Source organism: Leptinotarsa decemlineata, unplaced genomic scaffold (genome assembly GCF_025532065.1).
Source record: "Leptinotarsa decemlineata unplaced genomic scaffold, Ldec_3_MD MMD2_tig00000090_RagTag_RagTag, whole genome shotgun sequence".
Lineage (NCBI taxonomy): Eukaryota > Metazoa > Arthropoda > Insecta > Coleoptera > Chrysomelidae > Leptinotarsa > Leptinotarsa decemlineata.
The window spans coordinates 2,984,943-3,010,916 of NW_027412541.1; the positions used below are offsets into that span (position 1 = coordinate 2,984,943).

The 25,974-nt window shown below is 31.5% G+C and overlaps 1 protein-coding gene across 8 annotated transcripts in view; it reads right to left on the reverse strand.

The window, feature by feature from the left end:
- Positions 1 to 4,112: 4,112 nt before the first annotated feature.
- Syx1A (Syntaxin 1A) overlaps positions 4,113 to 25,974 on the reverse strand; it is a 184,506-nt gene continuing 162,644 nt past the window's right edge. The window contains exons 8-10 of one of the 8 annotated variants that reach the window (XM_074172337.1): positions 22,101 to 22,211; positions 7,279 to 7,369; positions 4,113 to 6,303 (exon numbers count right to left, since the gene is read on the reverse strand). In XM_074172337.1, coding sequence (XP_074028438.1) covers positions 7,286 to 7,369; positions 22,101 to 22,211 — 195 coding nt within the window. In that variant the 3' untranslated portion in view covers positions 4,113 to 6,303; positions 7,279 to 7,285. Of the gene's footprint in view, positions 6,304 to 7,278; positions 7,370 to 10,678; positions 10,772 to 12,843; positions 13,488 to 13,953; positions 14,041 to 21,692; positions 21,804 to 22,100; positions 22,212 to 25,974 lie in introns of those variants that run through there. The other 7 variants (XM_074172335.1, XM_074172336.1, XM_074172338.1 and 4 more) reach the window with 7 other exon arrangements.

Sequence of the window (25,974 nt, forward strand, 5' to 3'; positions counted from 1 at the left end):
AGTTGCCTTCCATTCGGCAGTCCATTCAGTCGAGGAATCAGCGAGTTTTTGATTGCGCAGAAACTCATTAAAATCCGTTAATTGGGGAAACTATGGATTATGCTGTAGACGATCCCTCCCGATATGAAAGCCCCGACACTCTGTCGAATAAGGCCCCTATGTCCTCCGTTAAAAGATGAACAATCTTTTCATCCATCTCACCCCAGCCAAGTAGGGGTACACCGTGAAGGGCGGCACTGATGTCTGAGGATATTCATGTCGCCATCCTACCATCAGTCATGACCCATGTGTACCTCTGACAAACATCAGTCCTGAACGAAACCAGGACGACTTTCCATTCAACACTCAACATTTGTTCCTCTGCCAAACATGTAGGTTGGTTTTAAGTTAAAGATGTGCAATAAGGAAAGATTTTTTAATATTCCAACTGGAGCGCCTGCCGTGGGAAAAAAGTGCGTTCATAAAATAAAGTACCTTTTAATCACTGTTTCTCCATACCGTTATATTTTTGGAGGCTGAAATGTTATAGGTAGGTTCGCTTTATGTTCCAGATGTGCAATAAAAAGGAATTTCAAACTAATGAGATGCCAGCTGCAGCCAGGCGCGTTTATAAAATTATCATAAATATATCCTTGTTATATGCTTCTGTTTCTTATAACATCCTTTATCTTATCTGTCCATAATGTGATCAATATGGCCCCTTTCAGCATGAAATTTGAATGAATATTTCCGAAGATACTACGGATTTAAAATGCAAGGACATAGCGGTTGCGGCGGTATCAGGCCAGTTATATGTCGCTCTTTCAAGAGTAACCTCTAAAGAAAACATGTTTGTATTGTCTACTGACAAAAAAGCTGTGAACGTTGTAAATATAGACATTCAATATCAACATTGCACCCGTGCGGAGTCGGGACGAATCGCTAGTGTTTCAAATCTAAACGTAGTTGTTCTAATATGTGGTTTCGATATAACTGATGGAATGCATCGATGAACAAGGGTGATCAAAGGGACAGTTTGATGAAATCAGTTGATTAAAAATCGAAGGTGTACAACTGTTTACCTAATAATCGAGAAATATTTTTAAAACAGAAAATGATATTTATATAAGCGGTATAAGGTGGTATCTATATTTATAAATGCGAAAGTCAGTTAACCCCCATTCATCTTTGTTTCTCCGTACTGACGGTAAGTCCAAGGAAGCGAAGATTTAATATATTAGGTGCTTGGTGTTAGATGCGCACTAGGAAAGTATTTTCGAATATTACAGCTGGGACGCGTCCCATGGGGTAAAAAGGGCAGGTTTACACATGAAAATTACCTTTTCATTAGTTTCTCCGTACACCTATATTTTCGGAGGCTGAAATTTGATATGTGGGTTCGTTCAATATTATGGATGTGCAATGAAAAAAAAAGGATTTTTGAATATTACACCTGGGGCGGCCAACTGGGAATAAATGGGGAGCGTTTATATATGAAAATTACCTTTTCTACATTTTCGGAGGCTAAAAATTTGTATGTAGGTTCGTTTTATGTTGTAGATGTGCAATAAGGAAGGATTTTTGAATATTTTATCTGGGGCGGCCACCTGGGACGAGTTTACATATGAAAATTACCTTTTCATCACTGTGAAGCGCCAGCAGCGGGGAAAAGGGCGCGTTCATAAAATGAAGTAACCTATTCATCACTGTTTCTCCATACCGGTGTATTTTCAAAGGCTGAATTTTTTATGTAGGTTTGTTTTCTATTGTAGGTGTGCAATAAGAAAGGAAATACTCCAACTGGGGCGCCAGTCGCGGGAAAAAAAGGCGCGCCCATAAAAATTGTCTTTTCATCCCTGTTTCTCCATGCCCTTAAATTTCCGGTGGGTGAATTTATATTCAGTATCACCACTATACATGCTGTACATTGCTGAAGTGTCGAGACCGGAATTACGTTTAATTTATATCTGAAATTTTATATCTTTCATATACCTACTATATCGTGTATATCCTGTGAATAATATCTGATTCAATTTCATAACGAATGTTTAGAGAACAAACTGAATAAAAAAAGGGTTTTTTGTATAATTCAATGTTCGTGTTGTTTCCAAAGTACCTATTTTCCTTTCGTATAATTCAATGTTTATATGAAAGTACATAGTTTGTTTTTAAAGGGCTTTTTAACCAGTTTGTATCTGAAAGTTACATTTTCGCATGATCTACACATTTTTGTGAAGACTTTATTTTGAAATTAATGGCTTTCTTCCTTTCTTTGGAGACTTTCACATTTTTGTTTATTGAGATTGAGAAGTAGAAAGCCAAAACCTGTCTTTTCCAAAAATTAAGCTCTCCTAAAAACACGATTCACTTCACTTTTGTTTCGTCAAAATCTCTCGACGCGAAAAATGAGATTGGCTCAATTTTGTACACATGTTGACAGATGAAGCAAGAATCGAAATGTATGGACCATAATGTAAAAAATCTTTCACATAATATCAATTCATTCCCAAATGTAAATAACATTGAAAATTGAAGTACCAATTTTGTATTGTCAAGCAGTGTCACTTTTAAGTGTACTCAGCACCTCTTTGTTATTTTTTTATCAAGAGTGCCGTAGGTCGAGAGTTTTTGACAAAAAATATTACATTGTTACGATCTTCATTCGGGTTTGAAGACCGTCGTGGTTTGGAACTGTATCCTAACGTTTCGCCAGCACGAGTGGCTGGCTTCTTGTTCGAAATCTTCTTGTTCGAAATCTTCTATGAAACAGTTTCCCACCACCGGTCTTGATGGAATGTCCATTGCAGCACCATCCATTTGTTCGTAAAAAACACCATCGCACTGGACATGAGTTGATGGTAAGCAATGAGCGACGAGGGCGGTTGTATCTGCTGGGAATACTTCACCAATTAGCCCTATCATGTTCTTGATCGGAATCATCGTGTACAAGGAGACCACGTTGAAGCTCACTATTATGTCTCCAGAACCTAACTTCATATCTCTAATTTTTTCGATGAACTGTCTCGAAACATTAATAAATGTTTCGGTTTTTCTCATGAGCTGCTGCAGTAAGGTTGTCAAGTATCTGGCCAGCTTATAAGTTAGTGAGCTTATCGCATTCACGAAAGGTCTTAATGGTATATTTTCTTAATGGATTTTTGGTGAGCCATCTAGACATGGCGGAAAGGCTTCAGCTTTTTGTAGGACCTTTATCGTGTTCTCTCCAAGACTTGGACGGATGAGAAAATTAATTCATCTTAAAATCTCGGAGGTCGGATCCCGACTTGGTTTTCATCACGACGGTGGCATTTCCTTTGTCAGCAGACAATACCAAGATGTTCCTATCAGTATTGAGATTTTTCAGTGCCTCTCGTTCCCGTCGTGTTGAGTTGGCCTTGTGTGGTTTTGCGCGCATTAGAATCCTCGACGATTCTATGTGGATTTCCTCAGCAATATCATTAGGTAAAATACGAATACTTGATTCAACATTCGCAATGATATCCTCGGAGGGTACCTTTGTCAAAACTCGCCTTTTGAAAGTGTCCGATCGGAGAGGTTGACCACCAAAAAATCTTAGTACTGATAGAAACAACTTTTTATTGCCTGCTGGCAACGGGGATGCCATAGTCGTTAAGAACACACCAAAGATTATTATTAGAAAATTGTGGCCTTGCTCGTTTCAGGGATATATAAAAGACTCAGTCGAGATCTGATCTCAATTGTGAGGAAAACGAATATTCTTATACGGTTCAAGTCTTGGAGAGAACACGAAGAAGGTCCTAAAATCCGAAGCCTTTCCGCCACGCCTACAGTGTGTAAAAGCCAAATAGAATAAACTCATTATTTCGGTTACTGTACATATTTAACTAAATCCCGAAACACGTCAAATAAAAATTATAATCTGAAATGAGGTTTTTATTGAGCACCACCAGAAGTATAAATCCAGCACACAAGCCTGAAGCAATATTCAAGTAGTTTTGAACTGTAAAGTTGGAGAACATTTTGAGTGAGAGACAGAGGGATTTAAAATAAAATATTTTCAATAAATCCATGATTTTATAATGTTTCAAGTCAATTTCAACTAGAGCTGGATTTATTTCAAAAATGAACCACTGTTGAAATAAAACTACACATGGTGTTACAAGCATTCATTTATTCATGTGTACAACTTGAATTCACTACCCAACATTCACAAATAAATAGATTTTTGAATTTCCTCAACTATTTTTAGAACATTATTATTTATATGTTGAATATGTCTTACTTTTTGTTAGTTAATAATGTGTAAACAAATAGTAAATAATTATTAATAACATTACCCAAGTATCACTGCTTTGGTATGTACTCTCAATTCAAAAAGAAAATACATCTAATAATCACAATGTGCTCCTCCCCTATCTTAGAACTGCAGTGAATGAAAACGAGTTTAATAAGAAAATATATATAGAACTATCCCATTCCATTCACTGTTCATCAGTTCGAATGTACTAACTAATATATACACATGCATCAGTGGACTAAACTCAAGGTCAACAATAATTAGTATTGACTTTTCTAAAATATGTTTTTACTGTGATATAAGTATTTCTGGAATATAGACAAAAAGTATCCACATGAATTTAAAACTTTATGATGATAGGGGAGATATTATAAATATATTGCTATTAGTTTGTACAGTGTGAATTGCTGTCAAACGGTATAAATAAATATATGTTAAGTTTTCAACTTACATAAATGCGGAACACCACATATTTTTCAAACTAGCCTACAACTACAACACCATTGGTATATTCGAAGAATTAACTACTTATATGAAAAGTACTCTACTCAAATCTCACTTCTCTGCATCAACATTATGTGATGCAAAAATTTATAGATACAACAAATTTAGTAATTATGTTGAATATTTCAGTTGAATTGACACTTACAATTTGAATTTTTTTTATTTTGTTGCTAGGTTTATCATATATAGAACAGTCAAGTATGTATTTCAGTTTGAAATAAAATAATTTGGTGATATGAATATCATAATTAAAATTTGTTTGTAAAGGACAAGTAGTACTTATAGAATATACAAACAGGACATCAATTGGAGTCCTTTAATATTTTTTAAAGTAGTTGGAATGGAAAATTCTAAATGAAAGGAATTAATCATATAAAATATTAAACTGATCATAATATTCTGATTCAATAAAACAAGAAAAGAAACCAGGGTCTTTGTATTTACTTATTCAGTAGACACACAATAGATTTTTATTACATATTTTACTTAATTTTGAACTGTTCTGTATTTCAAAACACTATTCCAACATATAATGAATCCTGCGGATAATACGCAAAATTGAAAATTGAGTATAAAATTCTACATACACAAATATCTTTTGAAAATGACAATAGACAAGGTATGTTCTTCACCATAGAGATCTTTGAAAGCCTACTCACATGAATAACATAATTTAATAAATAATAATATGGGTCATTTTGCAAATATTTTAATACTGGCGGAAGACATAGGAAAAGTGATATTACTGTTGTGAATATACCAGTTCAAATTTGGTAGTTATTTAATTCTTTAAACCCATTATGTTTTGCAGTATAATCATACAACATAATTGAACTGGCACATTCCCACCATCTATGTTCCAAATTTGTACACTACGAGTGGAAAAATGACAGTACCGAAATCGTAATGATCTCTAAATGATTGAATGAGATGAAAGGTTTATGATTTGTTAGATATGCAGGTATATAAAAAGGTACTGTCTGCAAGTGAATCACTTAGGCCCCTCAAATACACTACTGATTGTGCAATCTCCTCTAAATAAGAACAACTCTGTCTACTAAAATCCTATCCCTATAATTCCTAAACATTCTATATATCAGTAGAATTTCTTAGTATCCATTTTAAATTTAAAATTATTTTACAGAATTAATTACATACCCTCAAATAGGGTAATAGATATAAACAATTTTCTCAAGAAAAACGACACTTGTAAATTTCTAACATGCCGAAAAATAATTTTTCTGTGATTCAGAATACCTCAATATATTTTGTACAGTAATACACAAATACATTTTTTTCAAGTTAAAATTATAATGGAAAAGTCAAATATCACACGTCGTAAAACATAAACTTTATTATTGCTATAGCAAACAGTTTTGCGATTCAAATCACCCAAAATATAAATAGCTCACTATTTTACAGCTTATCTAATACCTACAATTAAAGTTAAATGAAATGTACAATATTTCTTCTTCTTGAACAAAAACGATCTCATGCTAAGCTAAGTTCACGACGATTATTGGAACAGCTGAATAAATGTTCTGAAACAGAAAAATATGGTTGAAATTAAAAATGAATTTTTAGACTCATATGTAGGTATGTGTTTATGGTATTTTTTTTCTGTGGATAACCAGATAAGTGACTTGAACATTCATTTATATTAATTACAATAAATTTTCCACATTTTACAATGTATTTGCACAAGATTCATGGTTGGATATTTAAATCTGGATAACCCTATTTCAAACAATATATTGGTCAGAAATAGGTGTTTGTAGTATTTAAATGCTCCTGCTGACATTCAAAATATTTCATAAACAGATATTTCGTAAAATTATCAATCAATTCTGTTGTTACACATGCTTTTATTCAACTTGCGATGTATGTATCGTATATTAGTTTGTTTTTTCTGATTAATTCGGCCCTTAACTAAATGAAAATCACTACGAAAAAGCTACTGTGATAGAGAAATATGTCGTAATATATTTTTATTTTTTGAAAATAAAGTTTGTGAAAATCAAATCGTAAGGTGTAGTTTATGAAAATACTAGTTTGGGTTGAATCTTGTAAAAGAATTTTAAAACGTCAACCAAATGAGCTGTAATTTTAGTTACCTACATGTTCGGTTCGGATGACAATGCATAATTTGATTGACACAAGCAATTGTAAGAAGAAATACCTTTCTTATATTAAAAAAAAATAATGTCAAAACTAAATCATAGCGATGTAAAAATGAAAGTTTTCATTTTCCAAGGACATAGTTTGTGCATTTCAGTTTTTACTTTTTTTGGATAATAGTGTACAATAAAATTAGTGGCAAAGAAAAACTTGAAAAATTTATGTAAAAGTATCTAGCATATCTAGCCAACATTTTACAACAATATTGGTTGATTGACCACTCTTGAAAAACTAACAATTCACAGAAAAATGTAGACCTTTCTGGAAATATTGTCGGGACAATAAATTCCACATAGAATAAAGAATTAAAACATAGTTTTATCATTATTAATACTTACCATACTTTTACACCAATCCAAGATATCCTCCAATGGTACATGTGATAATAATTGCCAAGATTGTAAGACAGATTAAAATCATAATTTTCTTCTGTAAATTGAGGAAACACACAATATATTAATTTTTGTAGGTAATACAGCTACACTACACAATGTGCCATTTGTCACTAAGATCACATGTTTGCATATGCTTGGAGTCAGTGTGTGTGTGCTTCATTGTGTAGATATTGTGTGTTTGTGTGTGTGTGTGCATGTATTGTGTTCTGAAAAAAAAATAACCAGAGTTAGGAAGTAACAAAATATTCATCAACTATTTTCATACCTTTTCCTATGGTGCCATTTTTAAATTGAAGCACCACCAAATGATTTTGGTTCACTATGTATTTTGGAATAAGATGTTAACAGTTGTTATTTTGCACAATGAATATTATGCCAGTAAATGACTTATAAATGAAATAATTTGATATTTTGGAAAATCGAATGCTAATGTTGCTGAAAGTGTTTGTGTGTGAAATAAATCAATATAAAAAATGGAAACGAATTTCAACCTTCCAGAAATGTTTGAGCTGAATTAGTAGTCAAATTCTAAATTTATTATATGACTACGAAAATTCAATATAAATATTTCATTTCATATAATATGACTACCGTATTGATCATTGAATTTTGAAAAATAATTTTCATTAGAAAAAAGATGCCACAGAAAAATACAATTGTATTACCTATATGATGAAATGAAATTACAATGTAACAACTTAATAGTTTCATGGAGAATCATTTTAGAAAAATCCATTTTATTTGAATGCCTGATGGTATTTGTATGCTCCATCCGTTAAGCCTTACTTTTCAGAGTGCCCTTCTATTTTTCCAAGAAACAAAAAAAATTATTCCAAATTGGACAAATGAAACTCTCATCATTTGAGGAAGATATATAATCATTAAATCTTATTTATATATAATTTTAGTTAAGCATTGCTGTCTAATATTATAGGATAATAAGTTGGATTTATTAATATGCTGATTCAACAACTCAACACTATATTGAATTCAATATTCATCAAAACCCTTCAAAATTAATTTTATCCTTCCAGTTGAATTATATAGATTACACTGACGAAATAGATTCGTTTTTTATTAGTTTGACTTTGGAATGGTAATAGGTATAATCAGCTGAGAGATCATATATATTGAATAATGCAACTAATTTTCCGTATTTTAATATTAATGTATGTTGCAAAAAGGATTTGAAGCTTTATAACTCCTATTTATTATATGCGAGCGCTTTCGACAGCTGTTCGTGCTATCATCATCAAGGCTCTACTCAAACTGAACGCGTCATCCTCTTGTTTGTCAATTTATGTCGTTTGAACGCTTTAGCGCAGGTGCTGCAGGTACTTTAGGCAAATTTGCCTGTATTTGGGTTGAATCAGGTGATATTCTTTGTGTTGGATCTTCTCTAGGTGTACTGTTTCTAGGAGTATGTATTGTTTTGTGTAATATATTGAATGTTAGGTCTTGTTGTGTTTTGATTTATGTTTTTTGGGAAAGAAAGTTTTTGGCTTTCTACTACTCCATCTTGATACAAAAAAAAGGGGTGGGGGAATCTTCCAAAGAAAGGAAGGAAGTAATCAATTTGAAAATAAGTAACTCTATACATGGATGTGTAGATCATGCAAATAAGTAACTTTCAGACCCTCATCCCTTTTTTGTATCAAGATGGAGTAGTAGAAAGCCAAAAACTTTCTTTCCCAAAAATTAATCACTCCTAAAAATATAACCCCTTCAATTCAGATTTATATTTGTTCCTCGATAAGTGACTGTTAAATGTATGGATGTTTAAGTTTTCCCAGATGTCCATACGGTTTCCCTTATTGATTTGTTTTATGTTCTCTGGTGAGGGGAAATTATGTTTGTTTTGTATGACGTGTGTTGCGAGGTTTGATTTATATATTATTGGGTTTATGTACGTCTTTTTGTATTCGTCGTACCTTTGGATCAGTTCTTAGTTCTTACATAACATAATTTCCCCCCACCAGAGAACATAAAACTCACAAAACAAGTCAATAAGGGAAACAATATGGACATCTAGGGAAACAAACATCCATAAATTTAACAGTCATAAACATAAATACAAATCAAAACACAACAAGACCTAATATTCAATATATTACACATAACAATACACACTCTCTTTTGGGAAAGAAAGCCAAAAACTTTCTTTTCCAAAAAATTTGTCACTCCTAAAAATATAACCCTCTCTATTTAATACACACTCCTAGAAACAGTAAACCTAGAGAAGATCCAACACAAAGAATATTATCTGATGTAACCCAAACACAGGTAAATTTACTTAAAGTACCTGCAGTACCTGCACTAAGGGGTTCGGACCGCATAAAAAGACAAATAAGAGGATGACAGGTTCAGTTTGAGTAGAGCCTTGATGATGATGATAGCACGACCAGCTGCCGAAAGCGCTCGCATATACTAAATAGGAGTTATAAAGCTTCAAATGCTTTTTGTAATATATATTAATATTAAAATATTATATATATATATATATATATATATATATATATATATATATATATATATATATATATTCACTTAGTGATTTCTCTTACGAAACAAATTCTTAATAATTTTCCCACCAAAAAATATTTAAGAAATATACTGTTACAGATTATTGCTAATATCGAAATTGGATTTTCAGTACAAATCATAATACATTTTACCTACACTGTTCAGAGTCAACATTTTACCTATATACAATTTTTTTTCTTCGTAAGACTTATAATTTGAATATTATTTTTTGTTGTCTAGGCGTGGTTCAGCATTTGATTTTTATAGAATTTATTTTCTATTGTCAACTGATTATTCTATATCGTCGGTCAAATAATGTGAGAGAAAAATTGTAGTGTTCTTCAGGATTGCCTCAATTTTTTTCATCCATGAGCTGCCTGTGCATTTGAATGGTTGATATACCTGAAATTAGTACTGAATAATATTATAAGTTATTGGTTACACAATAAATTTCAATCATACTCAAATGATAAATAATAAACTGGAAGGTTTGTCAATATTCTTTAAATATTTTATTTATAAAAAAAGAATATTTTTAAAGAAATGAAACCAGATAGTTGAAAGAATTTTATCGGAGTAATTGGAAGATTTTTGAAACAATATATGTATTTCATAGTGAAGTATTATCATATTATTATACTGTTCTCATAGTGTAACCAAAACATATTCAACGGGTCACATTATAGAAGATCAATGTTTTTTTGTCATTAAAAATTACGGGTTTTCAGCTCTACTACAGTGGAATAGATTCCAGTTCATTTGTTTAAAAATTTTTGTGAAGCCAAAAATTATTTTTGAATAAAAATAATATTTTCGTTATACTTACTGAAATATTTTATAACAATTCATATATTGCTCCACCTCCTACGAATACTACCAGAACTGATATGCAGATCAAGATCATAATCTTCTTCTATAAAGTGGAAGAAAGAAGTGTTGTTAATGTATGTTGTGTATGTATGTGTGGTTCATATAACAAAAACCGATAGAAAGCCGGCAAAAAAAAACAAAATTTAAAAAAAAGTTTAATAATTTATAAATTACACTTATGTAAATAATATGTGCAAAGCAGTTAACAAAAATAACAGAATAATAATATAAATAAAAGGGTAGTCTTAATATAATATATAAATAATATGCAGATATATACAAAAAACATCTGACCATGTAAATCAACATAACGTGTCTTTGGCATTGTTAGTAATTATTTAATAATAGTTAAGCAGTAGAACAGTTATTATACTAATAGTTGAATATTTGAATGCAAAAATAAAAAAATATGCTACATTTTCTGAATTCTCTTGATACTGAAAAAGCAAAGGATTTAGTGGGTTTTCTAAAGTTCAATTATTCAAAAAAAATGAATACTACGTTGATACAATTCATCACTGATTCATAAATCATTGATGCAAATTGAAATCATTAATTGTATCAACTGTATTTAATTATTTCACAATATCTTTCTTCTTAAGCCTACTAACATTTTGACAGTATCTATGATATTAAAACCAAATCAACATATATAACTTCAATGACATGAGTATTAAAATTATCAAAGATGATGTGATGCTATAACAAACTTTCATAAAATACTTTGAAAAAGAATCACAGTTCAATGGTAGTTTAATTGTCTCTAGATACACTTACCCAGAAAATTAAAAATGGAGTGAAAGTACAACCTATCTCTTATAATGACTTATGCACCATTTTAGAATATAAATAAAACACTAATCAAAGAATATATCAAGATATAGGTGAAAGGCTGTTAAAGGTAAGTTTTATGTTAAACTTTACTTTCAGAAATCGATTTTTTGTAATACTGATAAAAGTTTACAACTTCACGATGATTTGTTTAAATAATATTGAAGTAATCTATAGAAAGAAGAGTATCTAGTATCTCCGACAAAAAAAAACTGGTTTGAAAGCCGCTTTTTATTCATCCTCAAAATTGTTCGGAAAATAATAAAAATAGTTTACCCATCAACCTAATTAAACTGACCAAATGATGACCTTTTTTGTTCAATATTACATCAAATAATAATATATATATATATATATATATATATATATATATATATATATATATATATATATATATATATATATATATAATATCGAGAAAGGTTAATGCAGTATGTATATATGTGTATATATATATATGTATATATATGTATGTATGTATATATGTGTATATATATATATATATATATAGTGTTTGGAATAATGTGGATATTCACTATACCATTTCTGATATTAAAAATAAATTTTACTGAAATCTTCATATCGAATGGAATAATATGGAATAAAAATATATGGCCGCATAATTTCAATTTAAAAACTATTTAATTTTCTGATGTAAGTGAGAAAATACAGGAAATATATGAATGCATCATTTCAATTTAAAAATTATTTAATTTTCTGAGGTAAGTGAGAAAATACATGAGGTTTAAATGGACATATTCTAGATGATGAAATAACGAGAATTGTTATACTTCTGAAAGTATAACTTTCAAAAATTGATTGAAATCTGGTAGCAGCAGATGATAAATGACAGTTGTAGACTGAAAGAGTTTTTCATTTTAGTATGCCTTACTTGTAAATAGAACTGTGACAATTTGCCTCCCAAGAACAAACGGTAATATTTTATAAGGAACATCAAGTTATAGTTTAAGCATGTCCAATTTAAACCGGAGAGTAACATTCTATACAAATAATACAGAACATATTGCAGAGCTTACACATTGTTATATAAACAAGCCAAAAACGTTTTATCTCATTCGAAACATGAAGGAAAACAAAAATTGAGAAATTAAGAAAAATTTGAGTACCTAGTAAAAAATACAATAAACTCGTTATTCAATTTTTGCTCTCCGTCTTCCGCTACAAAGTTCAGATATTAAGCCTGAATACACACAAATTTAAATTCTGGATGTGCTAACGTATGATCTCTGACCTTCATGGGGAGAAACTCCATGATAATTACAGTTGTTTTTCAATAAATACTAATCTATGATTCAATTATTTTAAAAAGTAAGATCGGATGTGACAGGCTAGTATTTTGACATATTCATATGAAATATTTTTCACAAATTCTCAAAAAACATTCTACCGTATATTTTATTGCTTAGATTTATTTTCATGCCCTCCACATCTAAGATGATTATTTATGAAATATTTATAAACATTTTCATTCTGGCACACTTGTTAAAATATATACAAAGCAGATCAACGAAATCTCTAATAGTATTGGTGGATGACGTCTTTATGAAGTTACATCAAACAAAATTTGGTTATGGCAATAACCAATTCTACCAAAAATTTACAAAGTAACTCTTACTTCCTCACCCGACCTTGACGAAAACTAGGTAATATTCATCAGTCCTCAACAAGAAGGATCAGGACACAAACACTAACTCACATTTTCCAATAATATATTGCAATATTAACAAAAATGCTCCTGGGTATGGTAATTTCAATTGTTTTTCCAACTTACACACCCGTTTCGGCAATGCGTATGTTAACGCAAGATGACGGCATTGGTGGTCCCAAAAAATTTATAAAACTACCGATAATATTATTATTAATATTATGAGAGCTACTACGAGGCAGATAATGATGAAGATCTTTTTCTGAAAAAAGAAACCAATAAAAAATAAAGTAAACAAAAAAAATACAGGGTTTGAACACAAGAGATATGTTTCCTGTTTATTTTAATAATAAACGACGAATATCTCACCAAATGAATAAAAATTTTAGATGATGAGTAGATTAAATGGATTGCTACTTTGTCTTGAATTTGATATCTGCTTAGGATCCCACGTTAAAAGGTTAAAACATAAGACCTTTATTTTCCCTATCTTGGAGGATAGTAACAACCACTCATAAGTTTTCAACAAAATATAACTCTAGAAATTTAACATGTAGAAGACGAAGACGTTTTTGTTATTCTATTTAAATCACTTTTGTTTTTTTGTAGCTCAGATAATATATATGCTAACTAGAATTATCTACAAATTCAATAGTATATAAAACTTTCATTGTCCTTTGAAATTAACATCATTAGTATTTGAATTCTTATAAAATGAGATAACCAACCTTTTATGGAATTTTTGTCAAAAACTCGTATGAGTTAGGATATGCCTTTACCTTTCAACGTGGGTTCCAAAACCACTTACCAGTCCCCTGAAAAATCAAAATGATAAGTAATTGCTAGAGAAATTACAACATTGTACTATTGAATGAAAGCAGTTTCTTATCTATTGCTCAAAGTATCCTTGATAAAAACTTTACTTTAGATTATTTGGTAAAGTTCCAGATTGACATAAATTTCAAATGTACATTTTGTCAAAAAGAACTTTTGATATTGATTTTTTTTGTGAACAGAGGAAACTACTGTTGTAATGGAACATGTATTGGAAATAAAGTCTATATTGTGAAAATTTGTAATTATTATCATGAATAATCTAATTAGATTATCTGACTTAAAGTTGTAACTTTTATGAAGTCATTTTCACTTATTGAATTTTTAACAAATTTATGAACTGAATATGCTGGCAATATCTTTCAAAAATGGTTCGGTTCTGACACCAGTACAAAGTGATAATGTCTCAGAAAACTATTGTGGTAATGAATATGGATGATATATTGATCAACATTCAAGAAGTTCTAAGCATCAGCAATATATTTTTTACAATTTTTATAGTTGAAAAAAACGTTATTTAGTTTTAACTAAAAACAACCCAAGATTTTTCATTTAGAAACCTGGAACCAATTTACAGTATTAGTCTTTATAATGTGCACTTATCAAAAAGATGCATTCTATACCTTATTCACAAATATTTTACCTATCAACCAATGATAGGTACAACAGAACTTAAATCTATTGTGTGTGGTTTTTTGACAGCTCCATTCAAAACTTCTTAATCAATGAACAATTTGGATTTCAATCATCATCATCTGAATTCAACCTTTTATCTTACAATTACAATGACGAAGACAAGTAGATTGGGGATCTCTCCAATGTCATCAACATTTTTCCGAAACTCAAAGCAGTTAGGTTTCAATAGTTCACTTCTATATTGGTTGGAAAGTTACTTATCTAAAATCAAACAGATTGTAGGTCTACGGATATTGGTCCAGAATATTCCTAAGGATCTCAACTAGGACCTTTTATTTAATATATACATCAAAGCTATTCATCAATGATTTAACGATATATTTTCCAATGACTTGAAGCTATACTCTGTAATTAGTGATAAAACTGATAGGCAAAATCTTCAGACATATCTAGAAAATTAATAGATTGATGTGCCAATCACATCGATGTCAGATTTCTTATACATACAATCAATTACTCTTCTATCCAGGTTCGGAATATCAGGTACATACTCGTATGTGTACTTCTTGATTCAAAGCTCATCTTCATTTAAAATATCGTATTAAAAACGTTAGCTTTGATGAAAGTAGTTCCCGAGATTTCACAGATATCCGGTATGTCAAAATATCATATCATTCAGGCATTGAAATATCCAGTCTGTGGTTGGTTTAAAATCTATAAGCATGCCATTCAAAAAGTTGAAACTATCATGGTTTCGAGATATTAGTCGTCGTCAGTTAGAATTTATTCCTGTGACTGGCATCTTCAGAGATCTATGATATCACTTCCAAGATTGAAGATACACTGGGGCAGGCGCCCTCATGGAGATAGGCTACATTTGGGTAGCCACCCCTACTCTCCTATCACTCATAAGGTCTGCTCTGGTTCTTCTGACAGTTTTTGACAGTAACAAACAGTCGCCAGTTCGCGTAAATCTCCTCAGTTCACAACCGGTTCATTGGTTTTGGACGATTCACAACAGTACAAACTGAGAACCAAAACAGACCTGTGAATAATATAGCCTACATCCACAAGCGAGCTAGTGTGCCTCCAACCTTAGGGGCGATAACATAGACCTCTGTAGATGCCAGGTACTCGTGAAACGGGAATAAATTACAATAAATGACAGCCTAAATCCTGTAATCACAAAATTGAATTCTTTTGGATTTTTTCTAACGAATTACGACCAAGTTACTACACAATAATATTGATTTATGTTATTTTACCTGGTATAAGCTTTCAAAAGTGAAATTACCATGTTCCTAACCCAGACATGTTTGCTATAAACGGTTAAACGAAGGCCTTATACACTATTTAGCAAGTCCGATGCGGACATGAGCAACACAAAAAATTCCACTTCGAGTTGTGGCGATACTGAGATGGTCACTTGAACACTTATTACACTAGTGTTTAGTTTAATGTGAAGAATAAATTATGTTGATTATTTGAACTTTTGTGATAATAATCAGCTAAAATTAGCTAGAATCAGCCATAAGAGAAAAAAAAGGTAAATAATGGAGGGTCCGAGTGTTTTTGTTTAATCGTTCATGGCAAACGTTGTATGTTGTTTAGAGATTTGGTAATTTCACTAAGACTTAGTTATTTCAAAAACTACACCTCAACGATTTGATCTCCACAAACTTTATTTGAAAAATATATCACATGTTTCGCTAAGACATTAGCTTTTCCAAGTGATTTGTGTCACAAATTATGACATTAGCTTTTTCAAGTGATTTGTGTCACAAATCACTTGAAAAAGCTAATGTCTTACCGAAACATGTTGTGATATATTTTTCAAATGAAGTTTGTGGAGATCAAATCGTTGAGGTGTAGTTTTTGAAATTACTATGGATCTTCATCAAGTAACGGCCGAATCACACTTAGTTATCTGACGATGCTAACTTGGTTAGCGAAACGAGCGCCGAGAGACAAACTTTTTGTTCTGGTGAAGAAAAAGTATTTTGAATAGACCGATTATTTGATCAATGATGCAGATTTACCCCACTTTTGATTTTTATAACACTACTTGCTATTTGTGATGATTCCTCATTTTTTTAAATGTGATGAACAAACACACAGCTCAAATGTTATTAGATACTTTTTACGTAGAATTCACATATGCCAATAATAATTTAGAAAATATTTATAAAAATAGAAAGAATTTTTTTGTAGTTTTTCCTTCGGTAAAATTGGGTATAGTATTGCGCCATTTTAATATGTGCACGTTATAAAGACTAATAATGTATATGAGAGGAGAGGAAGACATTAATTGTTAATTTTGCAGGTCACTTGTATATTAGTGCAATATCAAAATAAACTCTAATTCATTTGGACTTCTTGCAGAATTTTTCAGTTATTTCGTTCGATGTTGTAGGTGTTGATATTGTGGGAATAAATTACCAACATGAAGGAGACTCATCTTATAACAGGGTAAAGTGGAATATTCTTTAAATAAATTCTTTTCAAATCATTTATTAGGCAGGCGTGAATTTTATAATCGACCTTTGAGATCGCCCGATTTCAACCTAGTCGAGCAACTTGTTTGGGGATGATCAAAAACCAAAATTCTAGAAATATTATTACTCAAATTAGCAGAACTCAGAAATTTATTAATCGGAAAAAATACTCTTTTAAAATTGTGTACATTCTGTTACCGAAATATTCACATTTGTGTTTAATTAATGGTAATAACATTATAAGCAAAAATACTGGAGATATTTAAACAATGTAATTGATCAAAGAAGCCAATTTTTTTTTCAAATCAGTGTTTTCATATTTTTCAATTTCATATTCATTGTTGATTTTTTTTCAAATACTTTTTTTCATTGGGTATTCATCCAAATATGTCGCTTATGTTATTTTTAATATTTTAAACATTTCTATATATAATTTATTTTTTTCTTTTTTTAATTACAGATTTCAAATCATTTTTTTGACAATGGAAGTTCGGAACTGTATAACATTCAGTTATACTCTCTTGTCTCAAAAATCATGAATATTTTCATATATCTATAGATAAACAGAAATAATTAAATTTTCCAATTCATTGAAGCATTCAATTCTTTTGCGAGATATTTACAAAATATAAATATATGCAAACTATTTTTTTTAAATTACTGTTATGCATTGAAAATTTAAATTGATTTGAAAATACATTTTCATTTCTTATATATCTGTATGTATGCATGTTGAATAAGTAAATAACTAACAGGATTATAAAAAACTCTTTGAAATGAAAATAATAGGTCAATTGAAACCAAATATCACTTTCAGTACATGTCAATTTCGATTAATACATTGAAAATAGCAGCAATTGAAATTCTATAATCAGCAAAGAAACCCTAAAATAATGAAAATTCAGTATTGGCTTATTCAAAATAAACACTTAGAATATGACAATCGATAAAAAAGCAATTGCAAGGACTAGAAATTGAAACGTGTTATACAAATAGTTCATGATATATTCCATATCTGCTTATTGTATGAGTTTTATCGAACGAAAATAAAAATAGCTGTCCTTCAATTATCTAAAAATATTTCTCAAATAATGAAATTACATATACACAATTGGTCATTATTTTTTTTTTAATTTTATTTAATTATTATTCCACCTTTTCTTTATTATTTATCTTGAAACCACTGAACCCAAGACTTATACTGCTGTGCTAAGACAAGAGGTCGTAACTGACCAAAAATTGTATTTCAAGGTTTTCGAATATTTCGCTTCTGTTGAAGACAACCTATCCAAGGGACAAAGTCAGAATGTCGTATCTTCAGTCTAAATACCTAAAATAACATGCACTATTTGTCGTATCTCGAGAATATCAAGCGGTTACTAAATAAAAGTATCGTATCTGGTTGATGCTACGTCATGTCGTCCTATCTGACAGTTGAGACTTTTCTTATTGCTATTCATATAGGATTTGATGAGCAAATACATAGTCGAATTGTCCTATCTGCCCTGCACTGAGTCAGATTGTCGTAACACTGCTTTAAAATTCCATATACGACTGATTATTATCTATTATCACACAGAGATGCCAAAGAAATAACACTTTGGATGGATAATTGTGCAGCTTCGAATAAAAACTGGGCTCTGTACTGTTTTTTAGTTCACTTCATTAATTTTGAATGTACAATAATAAATTTACTGAAACTCAAATATCTTCAAACTGGTCACACTTTCATGAGTGCTGACTCATTCCATCACCAAGTGGAAGTCATTAAAACAGAAGGGCAAAGTCGTAGATTTTGAAGACTATAAAACTTTTGTTCAAATATCAAATAGTGGACGTACGACCTGCATTCACATGGATGTAATGACATTTTGGATGTTACAGACTGTTCATCCGGATTCAAACTAAAGAAAACGGAGCCAAAACCTCTAGTGTCTATGTTTTGTGAAGTACATTTCGTGAGAGGTTCCAAAAAACTATTTTACAAAACAAAGTTTGATGGAGAGCGAATTGAATTGTGTCTCCTAACTGTGAAAGCTCTGAAAGAAGGAATAGCTCGGCCGCAAATCAGATCCACTCCGAAAGGAATAAACCCAACTCGAAAACATAACTTGATTCAGAAATTACAAGAGATCTCTGTACCCAAAAATAGACTCAAGTTTTGGGAGGAGTTACCGGAGACCGAAAAAGAAACCGGATTAGAGTGAAGTTTTTTTATAAAATATTTCAATCATCAAAAACTGATTTTACTGATTTTCCATTCTCAGTTCTCACAAAATATTGCGAATAAATGATTTTTTGTTTCCAATTAATCCTAATAAACATCACTTATTCATTTGGTTAGTTCATTTCCCAAGTCGATATGTCGTATATTATTCTTACAAAGGCAAAAAGTCGTATTTCTCACAAGAATATAACTCAAGTTCATTTCATGGTGAGGCATTTTAACTTAGTCCAAAAGTCGTATCTGTCAAAGTCATCAAATTCTCTTGAATATTTAAAATGTCAAACTATTGAATCATTAACGACTCACCACACTAAACGAAAGTTCTCCAAAAAGTAAATTCTGAATACAATAAACACTGATATTCCAATTGGTTTTACTAATCTCCAAATAACTCAAAACTCTTGCAAAACTAGATACGACCTCTTGTCTAAGCACGGCACTATACAGCAAATCATTTCATTTCAAGTAGAAATTTTGTATTGCAATCTTTGATGCTACACAACTTCGAGTAGTTTTTTAAAAATATTACTCGCATCATGGAAAGAATAAGGACACAATTCATATGAATATAAAGTTAAAGTAGTTTAAGGTTAATGAAATGTCACTCCATTTTTTAAAAAATACTGGTACATGTTGCACGGATTTTGATTTTACAATGTAAGGAAATTTATTCTTCACCTACTGTAAAACGAATTGTTTGATTGTGACGTTATTTTCGTCAGGGTGAAGTTTTGTTACAAAGCATCTGAATTCGGTAGAATCATATTTCACTATTGGAAACACATCTTTTGCATTATTATTATATACATAAAAATTTTATTCTTAAAAATACGTACAAACCCTGTATGAAAAGTGAAAACCAAATATTGTCCTGTAGGAAGTGGTAAATTCTGAATTCCTTTGATACTCATAAGTATACACTGATGATACGAATGTTTAAGTTCAGTCCAATTTCGAAAGTTTATATGAATAGCAAAATGTATGATTCAAAAGACGTATGAGAATTATGTTATCTGCTCCAAAAGATGATAGCACAGAACAACTTTGCTGTATAAAAAACTTTTCACTTTTTGGCAAAACACTTTCACCAGGGATGCTAGTTATCAACCTGTAATTTTCATCTGTTACATAAAAAAATATTACCGCCTATTCCGATCTTTTTTCTATTTGAGTGAGGTATAAAATTTTGGAATATCCGAGTTACTTGCTTTTTTCCAAAACACAAATTTGGAGATGTATTGGGAATAGAAAATATTAGATACACTACCTATCAGCAAATGAAAATGATGATTCCTCATCGGCACAGATCTTGCATTTGGGTTCATGCAGACAAACTATTTTCATAGTCATAGTCATAATTGGTGAATCAGCCTCTCATTCAAACTATGTATTTTCGTTACATTGTAAGTGAACAAATCAAATTCCTTAAGAGTTTTTTATTCATTGAGGCCTAATTATTAGAACAAACGCGAGCCGTTGGAAATTTACTGATCGAAAATTCACATTGTTTATATCTTGTTTATTGAAAAGCTCCTAAGCTTCAATTCTTTTATACAGCATAAATAGCTGTTTTCACAACTGATGAATTGTAGGCACTTTATATTTCACAGTAAGTATCGTAATTATCAACTTTAATCTCAAATGTTCTGTATACAAAATTCAAATTCCCAAATATCGATGTTGAAAAATGGAATATCAATATATGCTTCTACAAACGAAGTGCTATCGAATTTTATGAAATTGAGCCAAAAGAAAAGGTAACATTTTTTTGAAACTCACTATTAGTGAAGTTCATAAACTGAAGCAAGTCTTCATCAAAGAGTTGTTGGCTTAATGAGATGTTGAGGTAAATTCGCAAAAAATTATCAACCTGGAAATTTAAAATCACATAGCATATCCCAGGAAGAGATTGAAGATTACAGAAATTCCATCTTTTACTATCAAATGCCCAGTGCTGGGTATCTATTCAGTAAAGGTATTCTGTGCTACCAGGATGCCGAATTTAAAAAGAAAACAAATGAGTTATTTTCGAAATTTGTTCATTAATTCTGTAAAATAGAGGTATACAATGAAGGAAGAACAAATTGAAAATATAGTCTCTTCATGAACATGAATGAAATAAAAATTATAAATTACGAACTATTTTAGAGAATATGGATAATTCAGAATTTATTTCTTCATAAAACATGATTGCACCTAAGCAGTTTATGAGAAAGAAAAATAAACATCAGCAACACATGAAACGGGTTAACATCTAGCGAGGGACATCACCTACCTTTCTAGCCTTAGACTGATACTCTTGGGCGGCCTTGAGCTCGCTTTGACCTTGTTGAACGTGGTTTTGAGCAGTTCCAACGTGATATTCCACTCTGTCTACGAGTTCCCCCTAAGTTTTGGAATGGTGGATGGGGAAAAAGTGGGGGAAAGTACACCAAAAGAAAATATCGCAACAAAAATGTATGTACAAACATTTAGTATACAAAATAGAGAACAGTGACAAAGGCACAGAGTAGTTAGTAACGATTTGAGTTAGTAAAATGCAAAGCAAAATACAATATCACCAACAGTGGAAAAAACAAGGATTCAAGGAGAGGATAATCAAATGAAAAAAAAAAAAAAAAAAAAATCAAATCAAAAGCGGTCTCTCACAAAAATGATACTTATATGCTAGAAACTGACTCACCCGTCTGGCACGGCTTTGATATCTTAAAGCTTTTTTGGTATCTTGAGTTGCCGTTTGTACGTAATCCACGGCATGCTCTACATGGTACTCAATCCGATCTATCATTTCACCCTAGAATGGCCCAGCGGGTGGAAAAGTGGGGTTAAAATCCAGGACAGAGTAAGATTTTCATGCATTTGTGAAAGAAGTGTTAAACTGTTTGATATATCTTCCTTCTTCTCTAACAGACTGAAATCTGACTTCACCAAAGATTTTAATTGTGATATTTAATACAAGAAAGCGTTCCAAAAATCTTCAACCCAATTCAGTACTCACATAAATGAAGTCTGAATACAATATGAAGGAATACCTGACTGTGAAATTGAATTTTATTTGTTTAGCTTCAGTTTAAATCCAAATAGATTAGGTAATTTGTATTTCAAATCATAATAAGACCAGGAGCCACATCCTTTTTAGTTATATGAAGTCAGGAATCAATTAAAGTAATTTGCAACAGAATGAACGATTGTTCGAGTAATTTCTTTAAAATGTAATGTGTGAAAATATGTACAATTTAGCAGCAATAGAGAAGAGCGAAGAATAATCAACAATAAAATATGAAATGAGTTTGCCATGAACACCAATGTACTGTTAATAATTAGTGAAATACATCAGTCTGAAAAGTCACTACGAACATAAGAAATATCAATATAGCCATGCAATTTTAGTAGCCCGCTGGGATTCGTCAAATAAACTTGATCCTCAGGAGAACCTTAACAAATATTTTTTTCAGATTAACAATTATCAAGCAATTCTCCATAAATTTCTCTAGACTGTTTGGTTCATCCAAGACCCCTTCGATAGTCTGAATTGAACATTTTTATTGTTCATAGTTTGAAGAAAAAAAATATATGATGAGTTATGTACAGGCCATCGTAAACAATGTGTTTTTGAGCTGTGATTTTAATCTATGAAGGTTTTCTTTGAAACTTCTGATATCTTCTGCTAACAATATTATAAGTTAAAAGTGATTGATTCAGTTATATCCTTCTAAGATCACTAGAATAAACATGTATTATGTATGTAACGCATTATTTTATTTCAATATTGAAGAAGAATATGTTACGACTTAGACTAAAGACATACGAGGCGGTTTGTAGGAAATCTGCCACTGAGTCGGCCGCCGATTTGATTAAAATACATCGAGACGTAAAACCGCTTATATATATCTGAACATATTCACAATAATGCCACTTCAGAATTATTCGTTTGGAATACGTATTCATTATTACGAATGTTCATTCCATCAGATAGTGTCTATACTCTGTACTAAATTATGGTGGATTTCAGGAGAGCAATCTTTTCATTATAGGCGACTTCAACATCCCTGTGATCAACGGAGCAGACCATATATTTTTGACAAGGGTCTCTCGAAGCCAAAATTGATCTGCCGGTATGACCCGTACTCTTTGAACGGTATTTGAATGATCGAAATTATATATTGGAATTGGTTCTTACAGAAAAAAACAACAGAAGCAAGTGAATCTAAATCAACAACATGTCTCGTAAATGTTTCCAGTTATCACTCTTCCCTGGAAATAGACTTCAAGATCAGTTTCAACAATAATTCATCCAACTTTAATATTCACTTCTGCAACATTGAAAAACAATATTGCTACAAATTATACAACATGCTACATAACTGTGAATGGTCTCGAGCCATCACATCAGGTGACCCAAATGAATGACTGGATCAGTTCTATAACATCCTTTATTCAATACTTAAAAAATAGTTACACGAACAACAAATACCCAGTTTGGTACTTACAAGAATCAATTTATAACTAAAGTACAGTTCCATATTAGTAGGCACTAAATTCTCAGAAATATTATTGCATTGAAACGAAAACATTGTTTTCAAGGTTGTGATTCTATAGATTTTATCATAATTTTTCCTCATCTGTTTAGTATAATTTCCGTGAGTATTGAAAATTATTTTATTGAAAACCTCAAATAGTTCTGGAACTACATAAAATACAAAAGGAGCAATTTTGGAGTGACCTATAGATTCTTTTATGAAAATCAGTATTTTGAAAATGAAGATAATATTGCAAACGCCATCGCTAAATATTTTAAATCTACCTACATGGACAGTACTTTACCACTAAGTGCATCCATTTAAATGCACTTTTCAAATTATAATATACCAAATTGTTTCAAATATGGCAACAATACAAGGAGTTTCCATGCTTCTGATGAGCGTAGGGCGCGGTTTTCCACAACAGAATCGTGTGTTTAATATTCGGCGACTCTGTATCCGACTTGGCACAAATCACCTCGATTGTTTCAAGCCTCACTATTATACATAAAACTCTTTTTTAAATTTCAACACATGAAGTGGCAATTTTCAAAATTGTTTCAGATGTCAAAATGCTTTACTTTTTGTAACCCGTTACTGCAAGTAATTACCATCTAATATGTAACTGTGGATTAGATGCAGTAATACCTATGAAAATCCTTATTAATGTATAGTTTGAGTGATTTTTCAATTTCACGTTACTAAGGAAATATTTCTCAAACTTTTCGATTGACACACTTAAATCTAGACGCACGTTTAGCCCACCGAATTTGTATCTACAGGAGTCGACCATACTCTTACTCTCATCATTATTATTTAAAAATCTTATGTCCTTTACTGAGACCGTTCTCAAACAATTTCAAGCAATCTGCCAAAATTCTACAACGGACAAGAATTATTGAATAAGTGGATAATCTTAGCGAGTGCGAGTGGATAATCTTAGCGACAAAAAAATCCTATACATGTACAACTTTCTCGTCAATTTAATGTTCAATTTATTTTTTTTTCTTTCATTTTTACTGCCCTGAAGAAGCTTCACATCAGAAGAGAAAGCTTGGCAAAGTAAAGCAGAGTTTGATTTTTGATTTTTTGACTCCATATATATATATGGAGCCATTTTCAAGAATCACTTAGATTTGTTCTTACATGACTCGAGGACGAGGTGGTAATCTCCCTTGTCCCCATGTCTCGTTACTTGCTGTGCTTGCTGTGTTCCACTCTGAGTTCGAACAGGGCATATACGAAATACCATGTTCTAACTGTCCCAGAACTTACATCGGCCAGACCAATAGAAGAATTTCCAACAAAGCCTATGAACATGAACTAGCTGTTCGCAAATAAGATCCAGAATCATCTCTTCAAACACCACCAGGAAACAGGCCACACAATAAGCTTGGAAAACACCAACACCATTGCTACGGAGAAAAATCTTCAGGCCAGGATAATTCGGGAAGCAATCGAAATTGAAGAACGCCCCAACTGCCTTAACAAGTGATATGATTCGCAGAGACTACCACAAACATGGAGGACATTGTTGTCACGCAAGATACCTGAAAATAATTCAGGTCCCCGGTCAAGCAGACCGGATACCTGCTACAACAATATAAATATGGGCCCCGAACAACAGAGTGACCAGTGCGAATTTAGAGAGGTTCTTGACCAATTGATGTAGAAAATTGTTAACCACACTCGGCATTATATATAAGAGCCCCTTTTTAAATACCGGACTTCTCAACGAAAACTTTTTACTCTGAATATTTCCGACATGGATAGAAATACAAAAAAATCCCGACACCTAAACTAAAGGTTATTAGGCTTAACTAACTGCTAACTTTTGAAAGCCGGCAATTCTTGGTATTAACTGTTGTTAATAGCTTATATAGCTCAAGGACGGATTTATGGGGTATTGGGGGTAGTCCCCTCCCGACAGTCAATATTGAAATGAAAGATAGAACTGGAACCTCTAGCGTAGAAGACATCCAAAACAAGCACTGTTCCCAGAACTGCAACACTCTTCTCGACACACGTTTCAACAAC